The 16,535-nt window shown below is 48.9% G+C and overlaps 2 protein-coding genes across 3 annotated transcripts in view; both read left to right on the top strand.

Annotated features, from left to right (window-relative positions):
- tln1 (talin 1) overlaps positions 1-13,065 on the top strand; it is a 31,582-nt gene extending 18,517 nt beyond the window's left edge. The window contains exons 39-57 of the mRNA XM_003965050.3: positions 181-313; positions 601-702; positions 772-942; positions 1,040-1,288; positions 1,767-1,886; positions 1,969-2,115; positions 3,131-3,297; positions 3,540-3,723; positions 3,845-3,970; positions 4,233-4,349; positions 4,449-4,634; positions 6,512-6,619; positions 6,777-6,882; positions 7,235-7,359; positions 7,512-7,637; positions 8,143-8,205; positions 8,285-8,467; positions 11,134-11,259; positions 12,182-13,065. Coding sequence (XP_003965099.1) covers positions 181-313; positions 601-702; positions 772-942; positions 1,040-1,288; positions 1,767-1,886; positions 1,969-2,115; positions 3,131-3,297; positions 3,540-3,723; positions 3,845-3,970; positions 4,233-4,349; positions 4,449-4,634; positions 6,512-6,619; positions 6,777-6,882; positions 7,235-7,359; positions 7,512-7,637; positions 8,143-8,205; positions 8,285-8,467; positions 11,134-11,259; positions 12,182-12,316 — 2,674 coding nt within the window. The 3' untranslated portion in view covers positions 12,317-13,065. The remainder of the gene's footprint in view (positions 1-180; positions 314-600; positions 703-771; positions 943-1,039; positions 1,289-1,766; positions 1,887-1,968; positions 2,116-3,130; positions 3,298-3,539; positions 3,724-3,844; positions 3,971-4,232; positions 4,350-4,448; positions 4,635-6,511; positions 6,620-6,776; positions 6,883-7,234; positions 7,360-7,511; positions 7,638-8,142; positions 8,206-8,284; positions 8,468-11,133; positions 11,260-12,181) is intronic.
- An 810-nt stretch (positions 13,066-13,875) lies between these two features.
- Positions 13,876-16,535, top strand: part of tpm2 (tropomyosin 2 (beta)) — a 7,460-nt gene continuing 4,800 nt past the window's right edge. Inside the window, exons 1-4 of one of the 2 annotated variants that reach the window (XM_011604380.2) lie at positions 13,876-14,107; positions 15,359-15,484; positions 16,179-16,312; positions 16,442-16,535. The exon at positions 16,442-16,535 is cut by the window's right edge and continues 24 nt beyond it. In XM_011604380.2, coding sequence (XP_011602682.1) covers positions 13,994-14,107; positions 15,359-15,484; positions 16,179-16,312; positions 16,442-16,535 — 468 coding nt within the window. In that variant the 5' untranslated portion in view covers positions 13,876-13,993. 2 annotated transcript variants of the gene reach the window in all.

A 16,535-nucleotide genomic window follows, 5' to 3' on the forward strand; every position in this document is an offset into this window, starting at 1 on the left:
CTCTCACAGTTTCCTTCAGCCCCTCAACACTGATGTAATACTTCAATCTTCTCATTGTTCCAGCCTGTGTATTTGCATAGTTTCCTGATCTCGAGTATCAAAGCCAGCCTTGTTGTGCTGCCTGATGGAAAGAGCTGGCCTCTTTGGCTGACTGCTTCTTGCTTGTGGCTGTTTGTGCAGAGACAAAGCTCCTGGTCAGAGGGAGTGTGAAGATGCCATTGAGGTGCTCAACAGCTGCATCAGAGAACTGGATCAGGCCTCTCTGGCTGCTATCAGCCAGCAGCTAACACCCCGAGATGACATCTCCATGGAGGTACACACACATTAACAGCAGAGATCTTGTGAATCAAGGACACATTTCTACATTTCTATGAATGCAGATTTGTTGTTGCCTTATAATTCACAAACACGTAACATGAGTCTGAGTTCTAACTGCACACAGAGCTCAGTCTCAACCTTGAGACTCGTGTCTTCTCAACAACTGCACAATATTAACATGTAGAAATATTCCAGAGTAAAGAAGAATTGCCAGTTGAGATGCTTCCTGTTGCCTCCAGCAGAGCCTCTGACCCAGGTTGATCTTTGCTTCTCTCCCTCTAGACACTCCATGAGCAGATGGCTGCTTCAGTCCATGAAATTAGTAACCTGATTGATCCAGTGGCTGTAGCTGCTCACTCTGATGCCTCTCAACTGGGGCACAAGGTAAGGAAGAGGAGCATTTAAGAGTGATGAAGAGGAGGAGCCCCGCTCTAAAGGTGTGCTGTCTCTCAGGTGTCTCAGATGGCCAGTTACTTTGAGCCACTGGTCATGGCAGCTATTGGCACTGTGTCCAAGATCCTGAGCAGCCAACAGCAAATGGCTGTATTAGACCAGACAAAGACCTTGACAGAATCAGCCCTTCAGATGCTCTACACAGCCAAGGAAGCTGGAGGAAACCCCAAGGTACTGCTGCTCGTTCCCAACAAAGTTGGTCAGCTCAGTTTAAACCACCAGCCTGTTGATCCTGTTTGTTTGTCTTGCTGACGTTTCCTCCCTGCAGGCAGCGCACATGCAGGAGGCCCTGGAAGAGTCGGTGCAGATGATGAAGGAAGCTGTGGACGATCTCGGTGCCACTTTAGCTGAGGCAGCCAGTGCAGCTGGAGCTGTGGGCGGCATGGTGGCCTCCCTCAATGATGCCATCAACAAAATGGAGGAAACACCAACACTTGAACCTGAGGGCACCTTCGTGGACTACCAGACCACGATGGTGAAGACGGCTAAGGCCATAGCGGTCACCGTGCAGGAGATGGTGAGTGTGGCCAGTCAGGGCTAAAGTCCAGCAATGAGTGACAGGTGTGACAGTGTGCTGCTCTAATATCCTGCTCAAATCAACACATGAGCAAATGAGCAAACAATGTACAGTGAAGGGACCATTTTTCATCATCTGCACATTTGCAAAAGGCTTTTTCATCACACTTTGAATGAGATCATCTTCTCACAAATGATATAAAAGATTCCAGTGCAGAAATAAAAGAACTGTGGAAAACACACAAACACACACTCTGTGTCCTGTCCTGTCCCGTCTCAGAGAAAACAACCACAAAATAAAAATATATCTACTTTAAGCTGAGTAAAGACTGTAAGACTGTTTTAATGAGGAGCTTTCTAACATTTTTGGCCTTATTTGTGATGAGCATGAGTCCTTGAACCAGCTGTAGACTAAACCAGATCAGCATTTTCTGGGTTCATCGTTCACATCTTCATAGTCCTTCTTTGTCTCCCTCTAGGTCACCAAGTCGAACACCAACCCCGATGACCTCGGCGGTCTGGCCAACCAGCTGACCAATGAGTTTGGAAACTTGGCTAGTGAGGCCAAATATGCAACGTTGACGGCAGAGAATGATGAAGTAGGTCAAATCTGAAACACGGATGTCAAAGAGTGATATAGTGGGCTCACTCCTCATGCTGGTGATGTTTGTTGTCTTTCAGATTGGTTCTCACATTAAGAAGCAGGTGGGCGAGCTGGGCTTCAGCTGCACAGGCCTGGTGACCAAGGCTGGAGCTCTGCAGTGTAGCCCCAACGACCTGATTACCAAGAAAGAGCTGATCGAAAGTGCTCGCAAAGTCTCTGAAAAGGTCTCTACACAAACACTGTCTGTCTGTCTATCTCTCTGTCTGTCTCGCGGTCTCTGTCACTGACTGACTGACTGTCGTCTAGCACTGCAGCAGCACTGGTGGTAAATTCGCAATTGAGCATGTGTTCTTCTACACCACATTTTTCTGTGATAGAGACGCTCCTGCAGCCCAACACCAATCACATCAATTAGTTGATCCAAGGGTAGATCAGCATTCTAACCGGTAGGTCAAACTAACATTATTTCCACTGCAGGAGTTCTAGGTAAAGACAGGGCCAGGAACTTTACAGGAACCCTCCTCTCACTTGTTCCTCTCAAGGGTCGTGTCCCTGCGGTGGTTGGTTGGGCCCCTTGGAGGCCTCAACAGTTTCTACGGTGACGTCACCTGACTGAGCTGGCAAAAATAATAACAAAGAGAACCACTATGAGAAGGGAGGTAAAGATGGAGGAACTGAGGTGGTTCTTGTGGTCCCGGTTTGTGTGCTCTTGTACATGGATGGATGCTGTGAACTAGAGGAGGACATGCGGCTCCCAATCAGCACCCAGAAAACCTGAAGTCCCATCCAGAGTTTTTCAGACCTCATCTAAGTACCTACCCTGAGCAGGAACTCCGTCAGGCCCCATTAAAGTTCCTGTAAATGGCCCTTCAAGCATGGTTTCTCTCCAGGTGCTCCAGCTTCCTCCCACTCCCAAACATGTGTTTCTGGGGTGAACTGGCTACTCATTGTGAAAGGTTGTCAGTGGTCAGATGAATCAATTTGTTGAGCAGTCAGGTAAAAAGTCTAAAGGACCGACCCCTCACTGATGTCTACTGACAACTTTGCACATCAGGCTGCAGTGCTGGTTCTTGGTGGACTTCCTGGCAAGTTCCTACCTGCTACTACAGCTCAGGAGGCACCAGCTCGACCCTCTGGGGTCTGGGGTCTGGTTGTTACTGTTCCTATCAGAGAACAGGAACCGTAATCATGTGGACATGATGGGATGTGTTGAGTTAACCTGAACATCTGTGTGTGCAGGTCTCCTATGTGCTGGCTGCCCTCCAGGCTGGTAACCGTGGAACGCAGGCCTGCATCACAGCCGCCAGCGCCGTGTCTGGAATCATTGCAGATCTGGACACAACCATCATGTTTGCTACTGCTGGAACACTGAACAGAGAGAATGCAGAAACCTTTGCTGACCACAGGTGCTTAAAACTGGCAGAAGGCTTCCTGGAGGGTTATCAGATGTTGGCATGGACCACCAATACCTTCACATCCTGTTTGCTGCAGGCGTAGACATCGGCTGCAGACATGGCAGCTTTACTGACTTTATTGATTTATATGAACATGTAAAGGACTCTTTTGAAGTGAAGCTTCGGCTGTGAAGAGTCCTGTTGAAACATCTGTGTGTTGGTGGACCTCAGTAAGAGCTCCTTCCTGTTTGCAGAGAATACATCCTAAAGACGGCCAAGGCTCTTGTCGAGGACACCAAGCTGCTGGTGTCTGGAGCTGGAGCCAGTCAGGAGAAACTGGCCCAGGCTGCCCAGTCCTCTGTGACCACCATCACCAAACTGGCCGATGTAGTCAAACTGGGAGCTGCCAGCCTTGGTTCCGAAGACCCAGAGACACAGGTGTGTGCATGGGCAGTGATCACTCTTTATTCCTGTACTCAATCTTTTAGGTCGACTTTGATAAACTGATATAATTAGTCATAAATTGGCATTAGGTGACAGTTTCTGCTGCGTTCTGCAGGTGGTCCTCATTAATGCAGTGAAGGATGTAGCCAAAGCTCTGGCCAACCTGATCAGCACCACCAAAGCAGCAGCAGGGAAGCCTTACGATGACCCCAGCATGCTCCAGCTCAAGAACTCTGCCAAGGTATCCTCTCAGAAAGTAGAAAAAGGCAGAACAACCAAATACTCATCTACTGAAATCCACTGGGTGTCTGCAGCTGCATTGGGGGGCAAAGCTGCAGGTGCTTGATGTTCCTGGGGTAAAGAGGGAGGACTAATGGACTATTTTTGTGACCGTACAGTGGTTTTACAGTGACACCCGTCCCAGCACTTGTTTCCTTGGTTGTAGTTGAAGAATAAAAATGAAGATATTTGAGTGATTCTGAAATGTTGACTTGATGCTGCAGGTGATGGTCACCAATGTAACATCCCTCCTGAAGACGGTGAAGGCCGTGGAGGACGAAGCCACAAAGGGGACCAGAGCTTTGGAGGCAACCATTGAGCACATCAAACAGGAGCTAACTGTGGGTTCTGCTCATCAGCAGCAGCATCATCTGTGCACGTAGAGTCAATAGTCAACCCTTAGTTATGAAGACAAAGCTCATCCTCTTTTGCTCTGGCAGGTGTTCAACAGCTCAGACCCACCACCAAAGGCAACCACACCGGAGGAGTTCATCCGCATGACAAAAGGAATCACCATGGCAACTGCAAAGGCAGTGGCTGCTGGGAACTCGTGTCGGCAGGAGGACATTATTGCCACGGCTAATCTGAGCCGAAGGGCCATCACTGACATGCTGCACTCCTGCAAGGTGGGTTGAGGGTTCGAAGAACCATGGTGGCCTCACAAGGTCAGACACAGACGTTAAATGTGAACGGGTTGAACCTCTGCTCTCAGAGATGCTGGTTAACAATGTTCTGTCATCATATTACGCCAAAATTAAACTAGCAGCAGGTTCTTTAATGATGACGTCATGGTTTAAGTCAAGGACAAACGCTGAAATATTGTGGTGAGGTAAGTTGGGTTTGAAACAGGTTGTCAATCAATCCATCAACAATCTTTATTTATATAGCATCTTTTACAGTCAAAATTATTTCTAGACCCTTTCCAGAATCCCAGGGCCTAACCCCAAACAAGCAACAGTGGCAGTAAAAACTCCCCTTTAACAGGAAGAAACCTTGAGCAGGACCAGGCTCATGTAGGGGGACTTTCCTGCTGATGGGGTGGCTGGGTAGAGAGAGAGGAGAGGAGAGGTAGAGGAGAGGCTAGGCAGAGATCAGGGAAATACATTAATGATAACAAGGTGTTAGTATAAGAGTTGAGTGGGTCAGCAGGGTCAACGGTCAGTAGGCCAGCATACAGCTATAAAGACGGCTATACCTGTAGCTGGATAAGAGGAGAGGCAGCCACGACCCAGCAGGTGCCAGCAGCCTGGTGATCAGGTGATCATGCATCTGGACCCCGGCAGCCTCGGCCTATAGCAGCATAACTAAGATGTTAACCTATTAATTAGATGATCCTCTAAATATGATAATTAGTCTGACTAGGATAATAACTGGAACTACAGAATTAGTAACAATAAGCTTTTTCAAAGAGGAAGGTTTTAAGTCTAATCTTAAAAGTAGAGATGGAGTCAGCCTCCCGTACCTGGACAGGGAGCTGGTTCCATAGCAGGGGGGCTTGGTAGCTAAATGCTCGCCCCCCATTCTACTCCTAGAGACTCTGGGAACCACAATAGACCAGCATTCTGAGAGCAGAGCTGTCTATTGGGCTGATAAGGTGTCACTAGCTCCTCCAGGTAGGATGGAGCTAGGCCTCTGAGGACCTTGTAGGTCAAAAGAAAGGTTTTTTAAATTATTCTAAATTTAACGGGCAGCCAATGAAGCGACGCCAGTACAGGAGTAATGTGATCTCTTTTGTCAATACCTGTCAGAACTCTAGCTGTAGCATTTTGGATCAACTGGAGGCTTCTTAAAGAGGAGTTTGGACACCCTGATGATAAAGAATTACAATAGTCCAGCAGCTTCCTGATCCTTGTGATGTTCCTCAGGTGAAAAAAGGCACTTCTAGAGACAAATTTAATGTGTGAGTTGAAGGAGAGATTTTGATCAAAAGTTACTCCTAGATTCCTCACAGAGAGACTAGATGTTAATGAGATACCATCTAGAGTGATAATGTGATCTAATCTATCCCTGAGATGTTCAGGACCAAACACCATGACCTCAGTTTTTCCTGGGTTAAGGAGGAGTAAAATTTGAAGACATCCAGGACTTTATGTCTTTAAGACAGGTCTGGAGCTTCACTAACTTCTCTGTCTCCTCTGGTTTCATGGATAAATAAAGCTGAGTGTCATCAGCATAACAATGAAAATGTATCCCATGCTGCCGAATAATGTTCCCTAAGGGAAGCATGTACAAGGTGAAGAGGATTGGTCCAAGTACAGAACCTTGAGGAACTCCATGGCTAACCCTACTGTATGAGGAGGGAACACCATGGACATGAGCAAACTGGTATCTATCAGATAAATATGATCTAAACCAGTCTAGTGCTGTCCCTTTAATCCCAATCACATGTTCCAGTCTCTGTAACAGGATGCTCTGATCAACTGTCCATGATCTGAAGCTATGAGAAGATCATTAGTAACTTTAATAAGTACTAATGTGTGTGTGTCTGTGTGTGATCTTTCAGCAAGCTGCCTACCATCCAGAGGTCAACAATGAGGTCCAGATGAGAGCTCTGCGCTACGGTACCGAATGTGCCTCTGGATACCTGGGCCTGCTGGAGCACGTGCTGGTGGTGAGGGGGAGCTCTGACACTCTGCAGGGTCAATCATTCGGAGTCAGCACACACACGAGCTTGAGTGGTCAAAGAAGGCTAAAGTTCTGGGTCTAGGCCATTCAGTGAGTGTTGGGTGAAACCCAGCAGCTTGAGACCTGTTTTGTTGCCCCCGCAGATCATCCAGAAGCCGTCCCATGACATGAAGCAGCAGTTGGCCATCTACTCCAAGCGGGTGGCTGGATGTGTCACTGAGCTCATCCAGGCTGCAGAGGCCATGAAAGGTTGGTTAAATCAGAGCTTAGCAAAGCTGCGAGTTCATGAAGATTAACCAGTTGAAAAGAGACCAGTTTTACTCCATTTAACGTGAACATCAAAGGACACATACGTTCAGCCCAACGTTAGCACAGGTCTGGTATTTTAATGCCTGCTGCAGTGGGAGCAGATCAGCAGGGGTTCCCTCTTTTGGGTTCCTTTGGTTGGATTTGGTTCTTGTTCTGTCATGTGGCTCTGCAGCCCATTGGATCCAACATTAGAGTTGATTGATCAGACATGTTGACATCTGAACCCTGGACTCACTGAGCCTGAGAGCAGCTGTAGACTCAGAACTGGACTCAGCCGAAGTGTCTTCTGCAGGGACGGAGTGGGTGGACCCCGAGGATCCCACTGTCATTGCGGAAAATGAGCTACTGGGAGCAGCCGCCGCCATTGAAGCAGCTGCCAAGAAACTGGAGCAACTCAGGCCCAGAACCAAACCGAAGGTCAGAGGTCGATAATTACTCACCTTCTCAACCTGAGCACCAGCTCACGGGTGGATTTGTGTCAGGAGATTTGTATGACAGAGCTGAGTGTCTGGTTTAAACTGGGCTCATCTCAGCGTTCCTGATGGATGGTCTTCCTCTCCTGTCAACAGGAGGCTGATGAGAGCCTTAACTTTGAGGAGCAGATTCTGGAGGCAGCCAAGTCCATTGCAGCAGCCACCAGCGCACTGGTCAAAGCTGCATCAGCAGCACAGAGAGAGTTGGTGGCCCAGGGGAAGGTAGGTGTGGCCTGATCAACATCTTCCTAAAGACAGCAGCTTAGTCACAAGGCTGCCCTCTGCAGGCAAACGGGTGTAAAACACCCTGGTTCTTTCACCAAATCAGAGTTTTCTGAGACTTTAACCAAAGCAAACATCATCCAGGGAGTCAGGAAATATGATGTCACAATGTTTTATTGCGCCGCCCAGTTTTGACTTCTCAGCATCAAAAAGCAGGAAGTTGCTCTGTATTTTCATCAGTGGTCCTGGGGGCTTACAGTCACACCAGGAACTCACCCCCACGGGGGTTGATCTTCTGGGCTCTGAGAAAACCTCAGATTCACAGTTAATTCAGTGAAGGTAGAAAATGGTGACGTGTTTAGATGATGGACAAACCTTCAGAAGTGATGGATGGGTGGATGGATGGATGGATGGATGGAGCGAGCGATGGAGCACACTTTTCCAGCAGTAATCAACAACTTTATCTCTCCCTGAAGCTTTTCTCATGAACCTTCTGTACCTTCAGGTAGGAGCCATCCCTGCCAACGCCATGGACGATGGCCAATGGTCTCAGGGGCTCATTTCAGCGGTCAGTCCCTTCTTCACAGGTTCCACCAGATTATTTACACAAATTGTGTGTCACACGCGTCACTGCCTTTGATCTTTAGGCTCGAATGGTTGCCGCAGCAACCAACAACCTGTGTGAGGCAGCCAACTCAGCGGTGCAGGGCCACGCCAGCGAGGAGAAGCTGATCTCATCAGCCAAGCAGGTGGCAGCGTCCACGGCTCAGCTGCTGGTGGCCTGCAAGGTCAAGGCCGACCAGGACTCCCAGACCATGAAGAGGCTCCAGGTGGATATAGACACACACACACATACACACACCTAACATGTGACAGGCACTGCTGTTGGCATCATCACACACATCTGAAACGTGTGCTAATCTTCTGGATCAATAACAGACCTTTTAGAATATAAACTATGAGAACATTTGAAGGTATCTGCTCTGCACTGGGCCTGATTTGGGTTGCTGCTGGTTTGCACTTGTTTGTAGCCCCCAACTCCTGGACTTCCTCAGACTTGATATCACAGCTCCAGGCTGGGTTCCTGCTGGGTTCCTGCTGGGTTCCTGCTGGTTTCCGGCTGTTTTCTGTCTGAGTTTCTGCTGTTTTCTGGCTGGGTTCCTGCTGGGTTCCTGCTGTTTTCTGGCTGGGTTCCTGTTGGTTCAGATTCAGATTCAGGATCCTTTATTGTCCCACGACGGGGAAATTTACAGCGCAAACCGAATTTCTGAATTCTGAAAAGCTGCGGATGTTCCAAAGTTAGCTGCTGGAGCCTCTAATCCTGTCAGTCACCACTCTGACATGTGATATTGGTGAACACATAGTGAGATGTGTGATCTGATCTGTGGTAGTGATTGACAAGTGCTGAGCTGCATTACCTGCTGGGGAAACAAAGACATTGTCCAACAGCTGAGGACGCTGCAGCCTATTAATAGGCAGCAATTTGTGTGTTTAGAGTTACAGGTGATCTGCTCAGCTGCAGAGGATTAGCCCGGCCTCTATATAGATCATATCAAATCCTGTATGTCACTATTTTCTATTTTTGCTCCAGTTAAGATGGTGGAGAGACAGAGGTGTGCCCGTCTGTCTGTCCGTCCCTCCATGTGTGACTGCGTTTAAGGCCTGTAAACTTCTATTTTCACATGAAGAGGCCAACAAGAGGGAGGAGGAAGAGCTCCAGTTCAGGAGAGAAGAGCTGAGCTGTCGTATAGATCCGAGATGGTTCCATCTCAGGTCAGCCCTTCTGAACTGGAAAGCACGCAGAGGAAGGACAAACGGACAGCTCTACCCTTTGAAACCTGATCCCCCGCGATCATTATGTTCCACAGGCGTCCCGGCCAGATGACCTCCGTAACACTGCTGTCCTGGTAGCGTCAAAAACAACAAATGCAGCAAATGCAGCAGGAGCAGCGCCGCAGTGGTGCAGCGACCTTTGGTCTGACCCCTGGGTGTAACTGATGCAGTCGGTCCTAACGAGCCGCAGAAATCAGGCGTCTCTTCTTGCAGCAACAATACTATATTAAACTGTATGTATGCCGGGGGTGAGCACATCAGCCTGGCCTCTGCAGCTCATGTTCTCCAGTCCAATCAGCACTGGCTTATCTCCTCTACTTGTGGACCTGCAGCTGCCACTGCCATAATTCCCAAACACGAATATCCACAGGAGCACTGGAAACAATCCACCAGTGCTCTCATGCCACCCAGAACGGGAAACCAAAGCGCTGACGTCCACCGGCAACATTTGCTGGTCTCACTCTCTGCTGTGGTGCCTTTAAGGGCGTAGGAGATGAGAGCTTCCAGTCTGGTGAGGAGTCAGAGGCTCTTCATCAGTGATGGCACTAGCAGCAGAACCACAGCTTCCAGTTCAAATCTCCTGATGGTGCTGCTGTGGTTTTACCCTCTGCTGTTGAGTGGAAATGAGGAGGATGATGTGAAGAGCCACAACTGGGAACATCAACTGGGAACATCAACTGGGAACATCAACTGGGAACATCAACTGGGAACGCAACTGGGCACCAGTCACAATAAAGCACTGTTTGTTTTTAGACTTGAAAAAAGTCTGATTCACAAAAAATCAGCCTCTTTTTGCTTCTGAGTCAATATTGCATCTTTAATGAAGAGCGAGACGGCTGGAGACCGTGTGTGTGTGTGTGTGTGTGTGTGTGTGTGTGTGTGTGTGTGTGTGTGCGTGCGCAGTGTTGCAGCTCATTCTGTATCTGGTGAGGAGGACCTTGGTGCCCCCCCTCCTCTGATTTCAGCTCTCAGAGCCACAAAAGGAAGAAGCATCTTGTCCTGCGGCTCCCAGCTGGGTTGATGTCAGCTCCGACTCCAGCTGCCTCTTTTCCTTTTACAGCTGTGGAACAACTGTGTTTTGGTTCCTCAGCTCTGTTCCCGTTCTCATTTCCTTTCCAGGAGTTGGTGCGTGCTGCTTGGGTCTGAGTGAACGCCCTCCAGTTGTCACCCCACCTCTTTTTGAAAATTCCATTTGGTTTCCTTGGTTCTGTGTTCTAGAACAGCACCCCGGTCCGTGTTGTCCCTGTTTTATCTCCTCTCGCCCATCGTGTGCGCTCCCGTTCTAGCACTTAAAGAAGGAACGTTGAAGTTAAACTGTGTCCGAGCGGAACGTCTTCCTGTCTAGCTCTGAATCAGAGGTTATTCTGGTTCTGATCCAATTGGGTCTGAATGAGTTCAGTCCACCACCAGGACTTGGTGCCCTCTTCATGGTGTGGTGACTCCACAGGGGTGTGGAGTTGTGTGTGTACAACAATCACGCAAATAAGTCCGGTCAACAACACAAGTACAACACACACCCACCCACAGGTGGGGGGAGGTGGCTTAAAATGCTGGTGGCATGATGTCACTGATGCTCATGAGCTGTTGCTATCAAAATAGAAAGGTAGAGGCCCTGGGGGGCTCCCGGGACCATCTCAGCTCCTCAACCTGTGTGTTTCCACAGGCTGCTGGGAACGCTGTGAAGAGAGCGTCTGATAACCTGGTCAAAGCTGCCCAGAAGGCAGCCTTTGATGCTGAGGACGACCAGGCTGTGGTGGTGAAGAGCAAAATGGTGGGAGGCATCGCTCAGGTGAGCCCCCACACACACACACTCTCACACGTACACACACATATACACACACTCATACCCACCCACCCATTCACACACACAGACGCATACACACACACATACATACATACGGTACTCATACCCACTCACACACACACATAAACACACACATATACACACTCTCAGATGTTCAGCTGTCATTCAGCTGTTTGCTGGCTGATCCAGTCCCATTCTGGTTCATTCACCCTACACGTACATTTAGAAAAGACACTAGGAGGCTAGTGGGTGAGGGTTAGGAGGCTAGTGGGTGAGGGTTAGGAGGCTAGTGGGTGAGGGTTAGGAGGCTAGTGGGTGATGGTTAGGAGGCTAATGGGTGATGGTTAGGAGGCTAATGGGTTAGGGTTAGGAGGCTAATGGGTTAGGGTTAGGAGGCTAGTGGGTGAGGGTTAGGAGGCTTGTCGGTTAGGGTTAGGAGGCTAGTGGGTGATGGTTAGGAGGCTAATGGGTTAGGGTTAGGAGGCTAATGGGTTAGGGTTAGGAGGCTAGTGGGTGACGGTTAGGAGGCTAGTTGGTGAGGGTTTTGAGGCTTGTCGGTTAGGGTTAGGAGGCTAGTGGGTGATGGTTAGGAGGCTAATGGGTTAGGGTAAGGAGGCTAGTGGGTGAGGGTTAGGAGGCTAGTGGGTGAGGGTTAGGAGGCTAGTGGGTGAGGGTTGGGGGGTTAGGATTAGGGCTACCAGGTTGGGACTAGGATTACGGCTGGGGTGGCTCTCAACCCCCACGTCATGTTTACAGATGGCAGCTAAGAAAATAAGTTAAAGTTCCTGTGAGAGATCAGTTGACATCATATCAGCCATTCTGAGTTTTAGGGAACATGTCTGTTTCTGGCGTGAGTTTATGGACGACGCCTCCGGTCACCGCTGACTCTGTCTGCGTTGCTCCCCAGATCATTGCGGCTCAGGAGGAAATGCTGCGTAAAGAAAAGGAGCTTTGTGAGGCCAGGAAGAAGCTGGCTATGATCAGACAGCAGCAGTACAAGTTCCTGCCCTCTGAGCTGCGTGAGGACAGCCAGGACCAGTGATGTGGTGACCCCCCCTGGAATCCCAGAGCTGCTCGGGACCACCCCAGGCCACACTCGGAGGACTTCCTGCTTCAGTAGAAACATAACCTTAGGCACAGACTCAGCCACGTATCAGTTATTGAGTTCAAAGCGATGTCAATGATCATACGTTTGAATACAGAAATATAAAATATAGATTAGATTCCTGTTGATGCTTCCGATCTTCTGCTCCACCAATTAACTCTGAAACATGCATCACCCCTAATGTATGTGTTTGTCTGTGTGTGTGTGTGTGGGGGGGGGGGTTACGCTCTCATTTGGCATCTCAGTTCCTCCAGGGCCGAATGTTTTTTAATTGTTTATGTTTCTGTCCTCCATTTTAAATGATAATTTATCCAAGCTTTCTTTTTTACAAACCTAGCAGCATTCAACAGTATATATATAAAATATATATATATAATCTTGTGTTTCTTGAAATGGAAACTCTTGTGTAGCCCTCAGAGATTCAAACATCACTGGAGCTTCACTGAAAACCAGTGTTGGTATCTGAGCACCAGTGCAGTTTTTACTGGAGCTGAACTCATGTAAACCAGTACACCCGACATTCCCGTGAGCGTTCCCAGTGAGGAGCGCTCCTTTCGGTTTTCTGGATGTTGAAACTAGTGTGGCATCTTCGGGTCCCGGTGTCGCGGCTGGTGTTTGCTGTAGCTGGAGCAGCAGCAACAGACACACTGTAAGAGATTTATATTCAATAAAGCAAGTTCACCTGACTGCAGGTCTCTCCTGGCATCACTCTGTCCTCACCAGCAGGTTCAGCTTCAGATTCTCCTGTGTCCTCTTGTCCTCCTCACACCAGTTTCTCACATTTACTTACATCAGTAGAGCAGCCAAAGTGGGACTGGTGTTACTGGGGAGCAACTTCTCTCAACACGATGCCTGAGCCAATGTCAGACCTTATTTGACCTGCAACTGTCCTGCAGTGTCTCCTGTGTCTCAGCTGTCTCGGTCCACTCCCGCTACACCATCAGCCCAGTTTAACGAGCTATGGGGATAACATACATCTGCCTATAGCTGGGAAATGATCTCCTGGTGAGAAGGTCCTGCAGAAGCAGAGGTCCATCATGACCCCCCCCCACCACTAGCCCACCTCACCCCACCCCCACCGGAGGACGGGTCCTGACTGGCTCCATCACATATTGTGATCTCATCTCAGAACTTTAGAGGCACATACTGTATATACATACATACAATTATATTTATAACTAAATGTAGAAGCCAGACCCCAGTTCCAGCAGCCAATGGGACTGACTGGTGAGACGGGGGGACGTCCACGATGCCTTCAGGGGACCAAGTCTGATCCCAGAATGATCAGAGCTGCAATATGAGAATTCAGATGTTTTTAGATGTTTGACCACACGTTTACTCTGACAACATTCCTTTACCACGTCATGAAACCAGCGGGGGTCTCTGCCAAGTCTGACTGAAAGTCCATGCCCCCCCCGCCCCTCCCTCCCCCCTCCTCCTCCTCCTCCTCCTCCTCTCCCAACTGCCTAAATATGGTCAACACTCCTGCCAGTTGGATTCCCTTCTCCAGCTCTCCGTGATCCAGTCCCTCAGAAGAGCCCTGTGTGTCCTCCGAGCTCCCCTGCCTGTCTCTCTGTCTGGATAACGTTTGGAGGAGAATCCACCTGAGGAACCATGGAGGCCATCAAGAAGAAGATGCAGATGCTGAAGCTGGACAAAGAAAACGCCATAGACCGAGCAGAACAAGCTGAGGGCGACAAGAAGGGAGCAGAGGACAAGTGCAAACAGGCATTTACTTTTATTACTAATCTTATTAACACTGTTATTATAACACATGAACGTTTCAATAGATAGACCTGTGTGTGTGCCTCAAAGAACGTCTCTGTAGTCAGCAGGTGTTAAATGTGAGTTCATGGAACATCACAGCATCAAAGTGTTGCTGCTCTCACATCTGCGGTGAAGAACTTCTCAGTCATCTGCTGTAACACTCTCAACTTCCTGCGAGAGCCGACTGAAGCAGATTTATTGTGATCTGGCTGTGGACGTAACCCCCCAAATCAAAGTCTTATGCTCTTTACACCCAGACTGAATCGCCGAATCAGATTTCAGTCTACGTTCTTCCCACAGGGATGGTGCACACCCCCCATCAGCATCCTGGCAAGTCTGTTTGTGTGACCTTCTTTGGATTGTTGCTTCTCCCAGAACGATGCTGGGAGCTGCTCGTATGGATGTGGGATCATCTCAGGCTATTTCTGACCCAGATGCCTTACATGGCCACAGCCTGTCAACCGTCATGAGAACAGCCGCTTGTTTTGGGGCATTGTGGTCAGACAACACTGACATAATTTGCAGTTGTATTTTTTATAGCTGCGGTTACACCAACAGTCTTTGGAGACCCCGTCAAGTGTTGGAAGTGTTGATGTTGACAGTGAAGCGGCTCTGTCTGGCATCTTCAGACGGAGATCTTAGATGCCAGCCTGCATCTGCTGGAGCCTCTCCCAGTCTGGCCACAGGCCTGGTGTCTTCAGGTTCTCCGGCAGATCTCTGCTGCTGTATCAACGACCAGTAATTGTATGTCTCAGGCTTCCTGAAAGGCAGTCCAGAACTTACATCATGGAGTTGTGCTGTCTGGGAATAGACGTGTTAGTCAGAACCAGCTCTTAGTTCCAGCTGTTGGCAGCATAGATCCAAATAAACTATCCAATGACGTCCTGGACGTGATAGCATCTCTGGCATCTTGGAGAGCTTTGGAAGCTCTGCACATGAGAGGATTCCCAAATATTCCCATTACTCCCACAGTCACACTAACAGTTGTGTCTTCCTGTCTATCAACCACAACACATTAACATTAGCACTGCAACATTAGCGTCAGAACTACACTTATGGTCAGCTGGCTCTCCTGTCTGACAGCTGATGAACTACTCACCAAAAACATAGATCTTAATTCAGATTCATAGGGGTTTCCTTCATCACCACCGATATTTGAGTCTTTCTGTCTATTCCTGAACTTTTTTCTTAAAACATGTTTTATTCCTGTAGCTGGAAGAGGAGCTTCTGGGTCTGCAGAAGAAGCTTAAAGGAGTGGAAGATGAGCTGGACAAGTACTCTGAATCACTGAAGGATGCTCAGGAGAAGCTGGAGCAGGCAGAGAAGAAGGCAGCGGACGTGAGTGATGCCTGAGCCTTCACACAGCAGCAGCATCAGACCCAGCTTCATCTGATGGCTGGAGCTGTCACTGGGGACCATTTTGAGTCCCCCCCCCCCCCCCTCTCACACACACACACACAAACGTGCAGTTTGCACATGGCACGGACCTCCTTAGATCTTTTATCATGCCAGTGACATCAGGACCATGTGTTTTCACATCAGAACCATCTCTGGTTGCAGGAACTCTGTTGTCTACCTGCAGATTCACTTTTTCATTCCCTCATGAAGCTGCCTGAGATCAGCAGCTCACTCACTATAAAGTCTGTATTCAGTGTCTTCAGGATCAGTAATCCTGTGATCCACTTTGTGGTCTATCAGAGGAAGGAAGGTGTTGGTCAGCTCAGTGTCCTACAGGCCTGAGCTGGCACCCACTTTAAGTGGAAAACATTTAAAACATTGCTTTGTTCCCGTAGCTGGACCAGGATTTTGGCCCTGGAGTCCACAATCAGGGTTGTCTTGCACTGAGGAGGTAATAGTGGAATAGCCCAGAATAATCCAAGAACACCTTGTTGCTGGAGCAACTGGCACCAGCCCAGTTCTCCCAGGTCCTCGGTCCCGGTGGAGTGTTTTGGAGATGTTCAAATGCACAAACATTATTTTAGGTTTAGAGCGGCTCAGAGTTGTCTGATTGGTTGTTGACTGTTGTGTGCAGGCAGAAGCTGAGGTGGCATCTCTGAACAGACGTATCCAGCTGGTGGAGGAGGAGCTGGACAGAGCACAGGAGCGGCTGGCAACAGCTCTTCAGAAGCTGGAGGAGGCCGAGAAAGCTGCAGACGAGAGTGAGAGGTGAAGACCATGATCGTGAGGACGTGGGAAGAGGCGCCTGTCCTCCCCACCGTTGTTAAAGGGCCAGCATGTGTTGCTGTGTGCAGATATCAGCCTGGTTCTTGACTGGCACTTTCTGCTGTCTTTCAGAGGAATGAAGGTCATTGAGAACAGAGCAAGTAAAGATGAGGAAAAAATGGAGATCCAGGAGATGCAGCTGAAAGAGGCCAAACACATCGCTGAG

The sequence above is a fragment of the Takifugu rubripes genome, chromosome 6 (genome assembly GCF_901000725.2).
Source record: "Takifugu rubripes chromosome 6, fTakRub1.2, whole genome shotgun sequence".
NCBI classification, from domain to species: domain Eukaryota; kingdom Metazoa; phylum Chordata; class Actinopteri; order Tetraodontiformes; family Tetraodontidae; genus Takifugu; species Takifugu rubripes.